The sequence below is a fragment of the Tetrao urogallus genome (assembly GCF_951394365.1).
Source record: "Tetrao urogallus genome assembly, chromosome: 19".
Lineage (NCBI taxonomy): Eukaryota > Metazoa > Chordata > Aves > Galliformes > Phasianidae > Tetrao > Tetrao urogallus.
The window spans coordinates 4,931,743-4,944,309 of NC_136832.1; the positions used below are offsets into that span (position 1 = coordinate 4,931,743).

Here is a 12,567-nt window from a genome sequence, read left to right on the forward strand (position 1 = left end):
GCTTTTCTGTTTTCTCCTCGTTATAATTAACCCGAGACAAAAATAACTGCAGTATACTGTGAAAAAAACCACACATTCAGAGCACTATAAATAGCAAGGAGTGTATTTAATATGATGCAACAGCAGTAGAGTACGTACCTAACTAGAGTGCAATTCACTTGCCATTACAGAGAGAGCAGTGCAGTGCTTGGAGCTGACATGAGCTCAGGGGATGCTCAGAGTGAGGGAATACCAGAGCCAGGGAGCAGATCAGCAAGGTGGGATCTCAAGGGCCAGGTTCCCATCTCCAGCAGATCCCACCTTGCTGGTCCTGCTCCAGGAGCTGCTGACAAAAACATGCAAACAGCACTCAGAGAAAAGGCCATTTGGAGGTCCAGAGAAGGGACAGCCCGTAGCCCAGTGGTCCTCAGGTTAACCAGTGCTTTCTTGGGGGAGTGCAGCTCCATCAGAAGGAGAAGCCGTGATCCTCAGCGAGGTCGAGCAGGGGAGAATGGGTGAAAAGGGAATCGACATTTTTCCAGGCCAAAATGTCTGAAATAACAAGTGAGGAGGAATGCAAAGGGGAGTGGGTAGTAGCCAGGATGGCTGAGAACATTGCATACCTCTGCCAGCAAAGGCTTAGGCTGCAGGTCTAGAATAGCCCAGGGGAAGAATAAAAAAGCAGTTAAGCAGAGGTGTGGAGCTGGGAGCAGAAACAGCCCTGGGTTCATCTGGTGAGGGAAACAGGAGGCCAAGAGCTGACCAAGCCAGACCTGGTCATAGCTTCCAGACATGGGGTGCTCCCAGTGTGTGCAGGATGCTCTGGGCTGGGATGGGGAGAGCAGCAAAGAGCAATTGCAACCCACTGTGAAAGCATTTGGGTTTGTTGGTTCTGGTGGGTTTTTTTTTTTTTTTGTGTAGTATTTGTGCAAGGATTGTTTTGTGTTGATTTTCTCTCTCCATTTGATTCAAGTTTAATGTTCTGCCTTGTTTTAATCTCTCTAGTAGCCCAGCTAATCACCTCTGTAACTGAATGCAATCATAGAATGGGTTGGGTTGGAAGAGACCTTTAGAAGCCATCTGGTCCCACTCCCTGCAGTGAACAGGGACACCCACAGCCCCACCGGGTGCTCAGACACCCATCCAGCTCTGGCCTTGGGTGTCTCTAGAGCTGGGGCATCCCCCACCTCTCTGACCCTATCCCAGTGCCTCACCACTCCTACTGTAATCTCTTCATCTGCTCTGACTCCACCTGATGGAGATGAGTTTTAAATAGCTGAAGCAACAGATTCAGGGAAAGAGCAAAAAACCTGACGTGCCTGCCATGTGCAGAATTTCCTTGGTGTTTGGAAAGAGACTGTAGGTAAATCCTGGGGAAAGAGGACTCCAAATACACGCTGATCAGTCTGCAGCTGAACAGGCTGCCTTTGTCCTGCATTAAAAAAAACATACAGAAAAACCGAAGCAGATTTATGAAAGACCTGTGAGAGTGATTTGAAGCCTGCAACACCTGCCTGCTAGCAAGTTGCATAAAGGAACTCCAATTTGGAAGAGAGCAAGTTAAGAGACAGCTTGCTCACCATTTTAGGTAGCTCCATAAGGAAGGGCTCTGGATCTTGTCACACCTTATAATAATTAGATTAGAAAAGCTGGAAGTGAGACAAGTTCGAGCTGGAAACCAAACTGAAGCTTCCTGTGATAGTAAATGGTTTTGCTGGTGTTTCCTGTGGCATTTCCAGTTCTAAAACAAAAGTGAGGGTTTTCTCCAAAATGCAAGAGACCTGTGATGTGTAGGGCTTGGAGCAAGGATGGCTGGGTGAAACGGTACAGAAATGATCAGTGCTTTCACCACGGCCTTCAGCTACACGGCCTACAGCTGAGATGCAAACATCTCTGCACCTGCCCAAACCCTCTGTCCTATAAGCCTGTGGTTTCCTAAGGATTAAGGGGAACAGTGTGGGTTACAAACCTGAGTGTAGCTGCAGCCCTCTGGCTGTGGATGGAGCAAGTCCTTGCTGAGCAGCCTCCAGCACAGCCTGAGAACATCAGCAAGATTTGGGCAGTGCGTGGTAAAAGCTTGTGGTGGTGTGGTCCCATTCCAAACCCAAAGAACTGCCTCTTCCCTGAACATCAGTCCTACTTGCAAAGAGAACTTCAGACCAAAACCATTCTTTTTTTTTCTTATTCATCTTTTCTACCCTATTTCAACAGGGATACAAAGGCTACCCTGGACCACCAGGTCACCCTGGAGACCAGGTGAGTCTTCCCAGCTCCCAGCCCTGATCCTACAGAGAGGGTTGGGATGACTGTCGCTGCTTTGGGTGCTGTACAACATCAGTGGGAGCAGGGAGCTCCGTGCACACATGGGAGGCACAGCACATCAGTCTGCATGTCGGTGGGAGGAGGCTGCCTCGGGGTTTCTAAATTTAATTTCTAATTTTTATTGCTCAACCATGTTAGGTCTGTGTGGTGGAAAAAATACCAGCTTACCCTGCTCCCCCTTCCTTCTCTTACATTAATTTCAGCTGGAGTTTACTAGCTGCATCGGATTAAGTACTAACATGTAATTCCCTCCCAGAGCCCATTCCCCACTCCCCCTTCCCCCCTTTATTTGGTTAGGTCTGATGTTTGCAGTTCAGGGAAAAAAAAAAAAGGGCAATGAATAGCAGGCCCTGTTAGCAATGATGTTAAAGGATATTATACATGAATCCGTTTAGTTCTGAAGAATTTTGGCAGTGCTTCCCCAGCAGCAAAACGGTTCCATATGCCAGATATAGATGCAGCCTTACACCTTCTCTAAGCCTCCTTGTTTCAGACTATCTGCTGCTTTCACTGCAGATGGAGGGAGAAGGGCACAGACCGACACGTGCTGGACGTGTGGATGATGTTGCCTTGCTTTCCTGCTTGCTTTTTGCTCCGTCCGTTTATTCCACCGTTTGCCTTTCACATTTTTGTCTCTATAGATTTACTTCACAGCTTTATGACTAAATCACAGATCTAATCCGTTCCACCCCAGTTCAAAGCAGCTAAAATGCTCCCCAGGTGTGTGGCCATCCCCTTACCCTGTTCTTTTTCTTTTCTTTCCAAAGGGTGAACGAGGACCAGCCGGCAGCCCTGGTGCCAAAGGTTATCCTGGCAGGCAGGTGCAGTAAATCTCATCGTGCTGTGCACAGAGTAGGGCTGTGGGTGTGCAGGCAGTGAACACATGCACTGCTGCATACATGGCCCACGAAAGTCAGTGCAGTGATACCATGACCCCTCACTCACGTGTTAGAAAGGATGTTGTGCGTAGGATGGATACAACTTGAATTTCTGTAGCAAAATCTGCCTGATACAGGAATGGGAGAAAAAAAGAACAGAAATTAAAACATAGCAGAGCAGAAAAGCGTGCCTGAGAGCTGCTGACCCATCACTTTTAGGCAAATCCTTGCATGTATGACATGAACAAGTTAGAAACCTGGGGCAGAAAGCTGCTGATTGAAAAGGTTTGATTGAAATCTCACATTTGCTGGTATGGGTATATATTCATCTGTATAAGGTTATACACAGACCATCAATATATGTGAGTCATTTGCAGCTGCCAAGAAAAAAAGATGAAAGAAAATCAAGTCTTTGTTTTCCGTTGAAAAAAGGCTCTGAGAAAACATCAGGATTGGAGGAATGTGTGAAGGGAAATAGATCGGGGTCAGAGCCTCTGTTTTCTTCCTGATGTTAAGAGAGTTCATATGCGAGTTCTTACCCCGATGCACTGAGTGTGGGACTGAGTGCGAGCGAGACGTGCAGAGCAACTGCCCTCCACCCACAGTCAGCAGCGTGATCTGCCCTAAATCCCAAACCAGGCTGATGGTAGGCGGCACGTAGGGGTGGTGGGACCGGGTGGGAGTTGTGTGCACCTGACTGCGTGCTGAAGGGCGCTCAGAGATTTGCACGCTAGGTGTGAACGTGCATGAGATGGCTCATGTAGCCTGAGCTATAATGGACATACAAGGCTAATGAATGCTGCTTAGCAGTTCACAGCTGTGTGCTGCCCATCAGATAGGCCGGGTGAAATATTTGCGCTTGACATATGAGGGACAAAAGCACTTTCTTATGATGTGGTTTGGGTCAAGAAAGCCACTCTTTATTTTATTTTAAAAAAAAAGAAAGAAAGAAAGAAAGAAAAAGGAGCTTTTTTTCCAGCGTATCTGAATGCTGTGTGTATCCAGCATCAGGGCTGTTTACTTTAATGAGATTTTACTACTTGTTACTGCTGTCAGCTGTGCTGGCTCTGCTGTGCGATGAGAGTTTGGCTCTGCTCTGATTTGTGCATCATTGGCAGAGCTGCTCGCTTCGCCCCAATGGCTGAAACCTCTGACTGGCAACAGTGCATGAGCCAGAAAAGAGCACAACATGACTTTCAGATCCCAGGCTGAGCTTGCAGTGCTGCCAGCTAAGGAAAATACAGGCTTGGCTTTTTTTTAATCGTTACTATTCCTCCTTCCAAAAAAAAAGCCCCAGCAGCATTTGGAACTGGTGAAGTATCGATCTGGAAAGTTGCTGGAGGACAATAAACGTGCAAATTCATTATGCCTTTTTATAGGTTTCCTTTTCACTGCACTTTGAGGGGACAGAAAGGGGAATGGGGAATGTATTTTTAATTCTTTCCATAGCTGTGGATGCTGCAAAAGGGTTGGAGATATGCAGCACCTGCACTGCTACACGGCTCTGTTGGCTGTAGAAATCAGAAGGGCTTTCTCATTGCATCAGGGCTCCTTCAGCCCCAGGGAAGGCTCACAGTGTGCAGAACCACAGCTCCCCAGCTGCAGGAGAATTGATTTTGGTGTCATTTTGTCTCGTTTCCCCTTTGTTGATGAGCATTGGACTCAGAAGCAGAGCCACGCAGGGACAGTGCTGGGGACTTGGCAGTGCTTATTAAGCAAATGGAAGCCCATCCACATTCATCTTTGTTTTCTCCCTTCTGTTCTAGGGCTTACCTGGCCCCATAGGGGAAGCTGGTCCAAAAGGCAGTCGGGTAAGCAGCCTTTGATTTGTGTTTGCTTGGTTTTACTAAGGGCTTCTTAAGAACTTTTACGCTTAACTTTTTAATCCTGAGACAAATTCTTCAAAGTCGTTGGATTTGGGGGATTTGGACTCCACACCTTGTTTACAGAGGCCCTCAAGGAACTTACTTGTTTATTGAGGCACTGTTACATTCTTGAAATGAAGCTCTGAATGTACCAAGACCAAAGATCACTGATAGTGCTGAGGATGTGAAGTCACTACCCTTTATGGTGCAGCAGAGGGAGGAACAGGATCCAAATTCCTACAGAAGCTCATTGTGAAGTTCCCACAAGCCCCAGCTCCCTGAGGCCAATTTAATTTCAGTAAGTGTGGCTCAGTGGTCTTCCATCATGCTGAATATGGACTCTTCTGGGTACGGCCCCGAGTTTGGGACTGATTTATATCATCATGCAGAAGAGCAAGCCAGCGTCTTTAACTCATGTGCAAATATAAATATTGGTATTTCTGTTCTCCCCATTTTGCTCGTCAAAAAATTTCTGGGAGTTCTCCCTCGTTGCTAAAGATTTTGTTCTCTTTCTTTAACAATTACGACTTCCATGAATCAAATTCTGGTCTTTTCCCGCAATTATAAATTCACAACGAGCTTCTGACCCAATAAAATCCTCTCCTTCCCTGACACGTCATACTTCCTCTATAGGCAATAAATTCAACCAGCTGGATTTCATCACTAGAAAAACTGCAAAGCATAAACAACTGCTGACCCTCTAGCTAGCTGTATTGCTGAGCTGGGGAGGAAGGGAGGAAGGGAGGAAGGCCTGGGGGAGCACAGCTTGCTCACCTTCCTTCTGTACTGTTCTCCCTGGTGCACCCACTACAGTGCAATCCAGCAGGAGTCGGATGGTTTGTCTTGGTGCTCAGGAGGCAAAGATATCAGCATCCTTTGATACGGTTGTATTTCCCAGCGGGATGTCATCCCCAAAGGAAGCACGACCCGAAGGGAGTGATGGGCCAGTGAAAGAATGTGGTGGGATTGGCCGTAAGAGATTTAGTGATGATGGAGAGAGAAAGATGAGAGAAAGTCACTGTTAGCATTTGGCTCTTGTAACAGCAAGGTGCCACAGAGGGGGCTCCCCGCTGAAATTCGCTTCCTCTCGATTCTGCATGTTTGGCACAAACGGTCCTTTGCAAAGGACCAGCACACAAGGTAACTTTGTGCTAACTGCTGAGCAAAGAGGATTAAACACAAGGCTTCAATTGTTGAGAGGGAAAGGAAATGTAGCATTTTATGCAGTGCGTCCTGTCTGAGCAGGATCCCAAAGCTGGACAGAAACATTGCATGCTTGAAAATGCAGCAATCGCTGGTGACTGTGAAAGGAACGGGTTACTCTTGCTATCACTCTTGCTAACTTTGAACCAAGCTCCGTTTCCCTCAGGTACACTCATAGCCAGCCCAGGTAAGGTCTCTTATTGCTGGCTCTTCCTCCCTGGAATCCTCATGATCCCTGGTGTGAGGGTATGTGCCCTTGGACTACATCGTGGAAGCCAGCACCATGCAGTCCATGGGCATATACACTTGCCTCAAGGTTTATTTCATCACGGCTGCCATTGACCAACGCTGGAGGATGCTCTGCTGTTCAGGGATGATAGATTGACTGGCTGCTAATGGAGAAACGTATTTGACTACTTGTTTCCTCTTTTCTTTAGGGATATATTGGTCTTCCAGGATTATTTGGGCTCCCAGGGGCTGATGGAGAACGAGTGAGTATTTTGTGAAGAAAACCTTGGTGTGTTGCATGAATACAGTTCTTCAGAGCCTGCTGTAACCTCTACCCCTTGTTTCTGAGAAAGGAGGCAAGCATGCCTAATGTTTGAACATGCATTCTTCAGCCTGTCTCTGCCCTTGTAAGAAGACCATTTTCCCTGTATGACACTGGCTCCAGGAAACCAAGTCTTTAGGCAGGATCATCAGACTATGCTTATGCACTGGGGAGCAGTTTTTCTGTATTGTCCTTCACTCCAAGCTTGCCCTCCTCTTCCTTCTAAGTCCATCTTAGTTGAATTGGGAATGGTGAGAACATAAGTGGGAATTCCCTGTGCCCGCATGAGCAACATCCCAGCCACTGTACCCCAGCATTTTGGGTGTCCAGCTGAAGCTGTCTGCCTCTTGGGAAGAGCAGTGCTGGGGTTTTCTGATGGTGGCTTTCATTCCAGTTGCATCAAGTTGGGCAGTCAAGCCCATGGAAGGACAAGTCCCTGTGGCTGCTGTCCCCACGTGTCCTCCCTTCCTCCCGCCCCTCCCCCCGTGTCTTTTCCAAACCTACACGTTCAGAGCTTCACAGAACCTCCCTTGCTGTTTTGCTCTTCTCCCATATGCACTCCCACCTGCCTCATCTCTACCCACCCAAGGACTCCCTCTTCCCACAGCATGAGTTCCTAAGGAAGGGCACTGTAAGACGAAGACTGTTTCATTCTCACTTTTTCCTCCTCAAACGCAAGCTCCAAAAACCAGAGAGGCCCCAGGAGCATGTGGGAGTGAGTGTGCCTGCCTGGGAGGGGACTGCCCTGTGCTCGAGAGTCGCTGATTTAATGCTTGTATAACTAAATAAGAAACATAAACAGAAGTTCTCCAGCGAGTGCCTTGGCGGTGGCCTTCAGTCGGTTCCAGCCCAGTAGCTTAATGACTGCTCCAGCAGGCATTAAGCTTCAGCCTGTAGCCCTGGGTGTGGATGCTGCCTGCGTGCGTCCCCAGGGAGGGCCGTAGTTAGTGGGTGAAGGTTAATTGTCTTCTGCTCTCGCTGCAAGTAGCTGACATTTTGATTCCCGAACAATGCCGCAGTCATTAGCCTGTTTTGCATTCCCCTTTCTCTTCTCGCTTGGTTTTGCATTGTTGGTTGACTGTTTGCTTTCTCAACCAGACCTATTATTCTTTTTTTTCTCTGTGTTTTCCTTGCAGGGGATCCCTGGAGTTCCTGGGAAGAGGGGCAAGATGGGTAGGCCGGTAAAGTTTTTCCTCGTCTATTATGCAGACTTTGCTGAACGAAACTGAAAACAAAACATCTGGCTTCTGGCTGGGCCCCCTGATATCTTCTGCTGGGAACTAAGTGGGGAGATCAAACAAACCTTTCCATGTCTCTTTTTTCGAGCAGGAAGAAAGCCGAAGATACAAATGCTGCTCTCTTCCTTTCTTTCATGCTCTGCCCTTTTGTTCTTTGTTGCACTCTCTCCATGCTCCCCTGGATCCTACACTGCTCAGATTCTCTTCTCCAATACTTTCCCTCCAGACAGCCTCTTCCTTAAATGTGCTTTTTAATTCCCCGCTGTGACAGCAGCACCTGGGTCCCTGTTGCTCTGTTACATTTAATTTTTGTGCTCTCACCCATCCCATCATATTTGCCTCTGTTGATTGTGGTTCTCTTCAGCCTTTGTGCTGTCCTGGTTTGTATAATGCCAGTGCATTTTGGTGTAGAGACTTTTCTGCCCTTGGTGGTGGAGCAGAATTAAAGCAATGACAGAAGAGATAAGGAGGTATTTGCTGTGTCCAGGCAAATCCGAGAGCTTGGCCAGGAGGGAGAGGTGACACAGGTAGGACTGAATATGAGGTGGAGCTGAAAGACGCATAGAAGGGGTTTTGTGCTGCCTGTAGTAGGTGGGAAAAGTACAGAAATGAGCAGAGAAAACAGGAAAAGGGCAGAAGGGAAAGTTGTTCCCATTTCAGCCTTCTTCCACGCTCTCCTGCATGCTTCCTTTGCCAAACTGCATCAAGCTGTTTCTCCAGGAGGCAGTGCAGAGAGCAGACGTGTGCGTGCTCTGGTGCCTCTCATTGCCTTTGCACCTTGTTCTTCGTGTTGGCCTGAGTGCCTCTCGGTCTCCTGACATCATTGCACTCAGAGGCTCCTTGTAAAATGTCCTCTCACCCACACACTGAAAAATCCATCACTTTCCCCTTGTCCTCCTTGCATGCAAGTGCGTGCTTTCTAGGATCCCACACCCACTGCTTGGTGTTCCTGCAGTGAAAGCTGTGCAGACAGCTCAGCTCGACAGTGCCACACTCATCTGGGCTGGCAGCTCTCCTCCTGCTGGGATGGGGGGAGATGGAGCAGATTTTGGAAAGGGGGACAGCAGTGGTGGAAATCTGTACCGAATCTTACAGCTTTAAATCCACAAATTGTACCAGAAGCCTCTGCGATGAATAAGTGCAGCGAGCCAGGCAATGTAAGGATGACTCATTGACCAGAGTAAAACAAACAAAGCAACTGTCGTTAGGTACAGGCTCTCTGCTCGCTGTGCAGCGCACGCTGTAGGCTCAAAGCCTTCCAGCTGTTGTTTGGCTGCTGCTCGTGGTCTTCCAGGCAAGAAAAGCTTGTGTCTGGTGATCCCCTGGGATCTGTGGGGAATCTCTCACCCAATGAGGCATTTGGGCTGGGATCTTGAGAAGTGAGGGCCTGTGTTCTGCTCAGAGAATTTTGGCTCCATCCCTGTTTCATGATAGCAGGTTTAGCAGGAAACCTTGAATGGAGAGATGCTGTCAATTTGTACTTCCAAGCGTGAGCTAAGAGGTTCTGTGGCATCCAGAGGTACTCAGGAAATCACTGGAAGAATGGAAAGGAGGAAGCAGCTGACGTGGTTCCCTTTCCAGCACTTATCTCCTGCCCTTGCTGTCTCCCAGCCGGGCTGCAGTGTGAGTGAGCCGGCTGTGATTTCTCTGCTAGGTTTGCTGGCTCTGTTCTGCTTCAGTGCTGTCACTGCGATGGAGAGCTCTTGGAAGCCCTTATTAGCTACCATCCAAGGCTGGTTAAAGCTCTGGGAGTAGGGAAGGAGCTGTTATCAAATACGTTTCCCTACCAAGTTTTGCTTGGTATGAGGCAGCAGCGGATTAAGAGGAGCAGGGGGCTGGGGGAGCTTGCATGTGACACCGTGGGCCTCCTGGAATGATGTAAGAGCAAATGATTAAAATAGACGAACTGGACATGAGTCAGATTTTGAAAGCATTCCAGGGAACTTAAGTTCTGCAGAACTATGAGGGACATCGTGGATCTCTCATAGAAGCAGGCAGCTCCAGCTCCCACCCGGCTCTCCTTGCAGCACTGGAGGCAGATGTGCTTCCAGCAGCTGGGCACCGCTGACCCCTGGGCAAGAAATAGCTGCAGTGCAGATTGTATTAAGCCTCAAATAGAATGTAATATATTCAGAAGGTCTCAAGTCCTGCTAGAGAGAGAGACTTACAGGAGAACTTTCAGGAAACATTTTGGAAGAGGTTTGAGCTCTCTCTGGTTCACCTTTGTTATGGATGGAGCTTGTGTGTCGTCCTTTTCTCTCATATATAGACTATCAACACTCATCCCTGCTTTTAGCTTATAATGTGATTTTTTTAGCAGTATTATTTTAAAAGAGAGAGGAAGGCAAGTTTTGTTCCATTACATTCTTAGTAATACTTGGATTTGTTTGAAGCTTGTTTACAATTGAGCAAAGACATCCGTGGTCTCTTTCTCTCCTCCCAATGACTTGCTGCTGCTGCTGGTCCCACGCCTGGACCTCAGTCAACCACATGAAGTCTCCTTGTGTGCTCAGGTCCACTGTGCAGGTGCTGTGCAAAGAGGATCTATGAAGTAACATGCGGGTGTTGAGTGTCAGGGATCAGCGCACAGGTGATGCCAGAACTTCCTCCTCTCTGCCTGTTGGCCACAGCATGGAGGTTGTGAGGGCGAGCAGTGATCTGGCAGCCACTGACATGGCCTCAGGATTTGCTGTGAGCATCAGTATGGTGGCAAGCTGCCTAATCTGGCATCCGCTTCCCAAGAGCTGACCACAGCCGAGGTCCCCCTTGCCAGCTCTCAGCTTGTAATGCAGCAGAGCCGTCTTGCCAGGCTATTTTTCATGTCTGCTGTCTTCTTCCATCTTGACTTATGACGTTAATGTCTTAACTTCTGCCTCCAGTGAACACTCATCCTTAAAATACTCTTTTTTCTCCATCTGATGAGTTGTTAGAAGAGCATGCAGTACCCGTGCACTCCCTACTGAAATGAGAAGACTGTTGCATCATCTGAAATAGCAAAAAGCAGGGCAGACTTTGGGAAGGTGTCGCTTTACAGCCTCCTCCAACCTTTTGATATATGGCTGCGATAACTCAGTGGTGAATGCCAAGTTACACAGCCACAGCTGTTGTCCGTGCAAACAATGGGGGAGATCTGTCTTGCCATGTGTCTAGAAAGACTGGCATAACCCAAATCAGTGAGAAAACAAATTTGGCTCCTCTGTGCAGAGGCTGAGGCTTTAAGCCTCTCCTCTCTTCTTGTTCCAGTCTTTTCTCTGCTTTGGACGCAGCTAAGGTCCTTCCTTGCATTTGGAGAGAACCAAGTGAAAGCATACAAGCTGAGACTTGGGGAAACTAGTGACAGCATTTCCAAGTACCTCTTATTTAACAAATAATTGCCAGGCTGTACTTCACTTGAGTGGGCTCCCAAGGGTGCAGAAAGGCTGCCCGTATGGCTTTCCTTGTAAGAACGTGACTTAGGATTACACCCTAAGAGCTCTTACCTACAGCTCACATGAGCTGCTAATACTCCAGCCGTGTGTGTTTTGTCACTATGATCAGTATATATATCCTCAGAAAATACCTGCTCTTCCATAGCTAAGCTGCTCAGGCTGATGCACCTGAGCCACCAGAGTGCTTGGTGAGCTCTGCAGACCACAAAGGATTCCTCAAACCACTGTCCCAGGTCAGGTTCAGCTGTTTGTTTCCAAGAACATCCATCATCATTCAGAAAGCTTGTGAAGAATTACATCAGTATGTCCTAAGCACAAGAGCATCCTTCTTCCATTAGGGAAATGTTCATTTATAAATCAGTGCGAAGACCAAAAGTGTTTTTCATTAGAAATAAGATAAACTAATGCGACTATCACATTCGACTCTGAAAGCATTTTGATCTTGACTTTCTTAAATAGGAGGCTGCTAGACTTGGAAATCTTGGCCGTAAATAATTAGGAGTGTTGGCAGATTCAGTGCTCTTGAGCATTAGGTAATTGAGTCTGTGTAATCTGCACTCTATCAGAGCTCGACAGAAGCGGGAAGAGAGCGCGTACGTGTGTGAAGGAGTGAGCTGGGAGGTTGGGAGGGTGGAGGGCTGCAAGTTAACCTCAGTGGTGCTTGGCTGAAAGGGCTTCAGTGGACGCTGGCTCTCGTTCAGGTGGAACTGAAGGGCAGTTATTCTAAAACTGCCATGAAATCTTAATCCAAAGAGGATGTGACATGGAGATGTGAAGTAGCAAGGCCACCAGCCCCGTCCCCAGCTGTGGGTGGCGCCTCCCCTCTCTGCTGGGATGCAAGCTGCCGCAGTCCCAGCTCCAGACTGAGCAAAAGGCAAAGGCTGTGTAGCTGCGTGGATTAAGCTGGCAAGTGGGCTGGGCATGGGGGCTTTGCCAGGATCCCTGCAGGGCCACTCAAGGAACCATTGCTGGGTGCGAGCCAGCCCTCGTGCCCGCCGGTGCGGGGCTCACGTCTGCGTTCTCCACCAAGAACGCTCTCAGAGGTGGATGCTGCCAACATAAGCTCCATTTGTTTATTTTATTCTCCCTCTTTTTTTTTTTTTT

At 48.0% G+C, this 12,567-nt stretch overlaps 1 protein-coding gene across 1 annotated transcript in view; it reads left to right on the forward strand.

The window, feature by feature from the left end:
- COL27A1 (collagen type XXVII alpha 1 chain) overlaps positions 1-12,567 on the forward strand; it is a gene marked incomplete at both ends in the record, with an annotated part of 124,429 nt that overhangs the window by 34,482 nt on the left and 77,380 nt on the right. Inside the window, 5 exons of the mRNA XM_079544868.1 lie at positions 2,191-2,235; positions 3,069-3,122; positions 4,946-4,990; positions 6,685-6,738; positions 7,934-7,978. Of these exons, the coding sequence (XP_079400994.1) occupies positions 2,191-2,235; positions 3,069-3,122; positions 4,946-4,990; positions 6,685-6,738; positions 7,934-7,978 (243 nt within the window). The remainder of the gene's footprint in view (positions 1-2,190; positions 2,236-3,068; positions 3,123-4,945; positions 4,991-6,684; positions 6,739-7,933; positions 7,979-12,567) is intronic.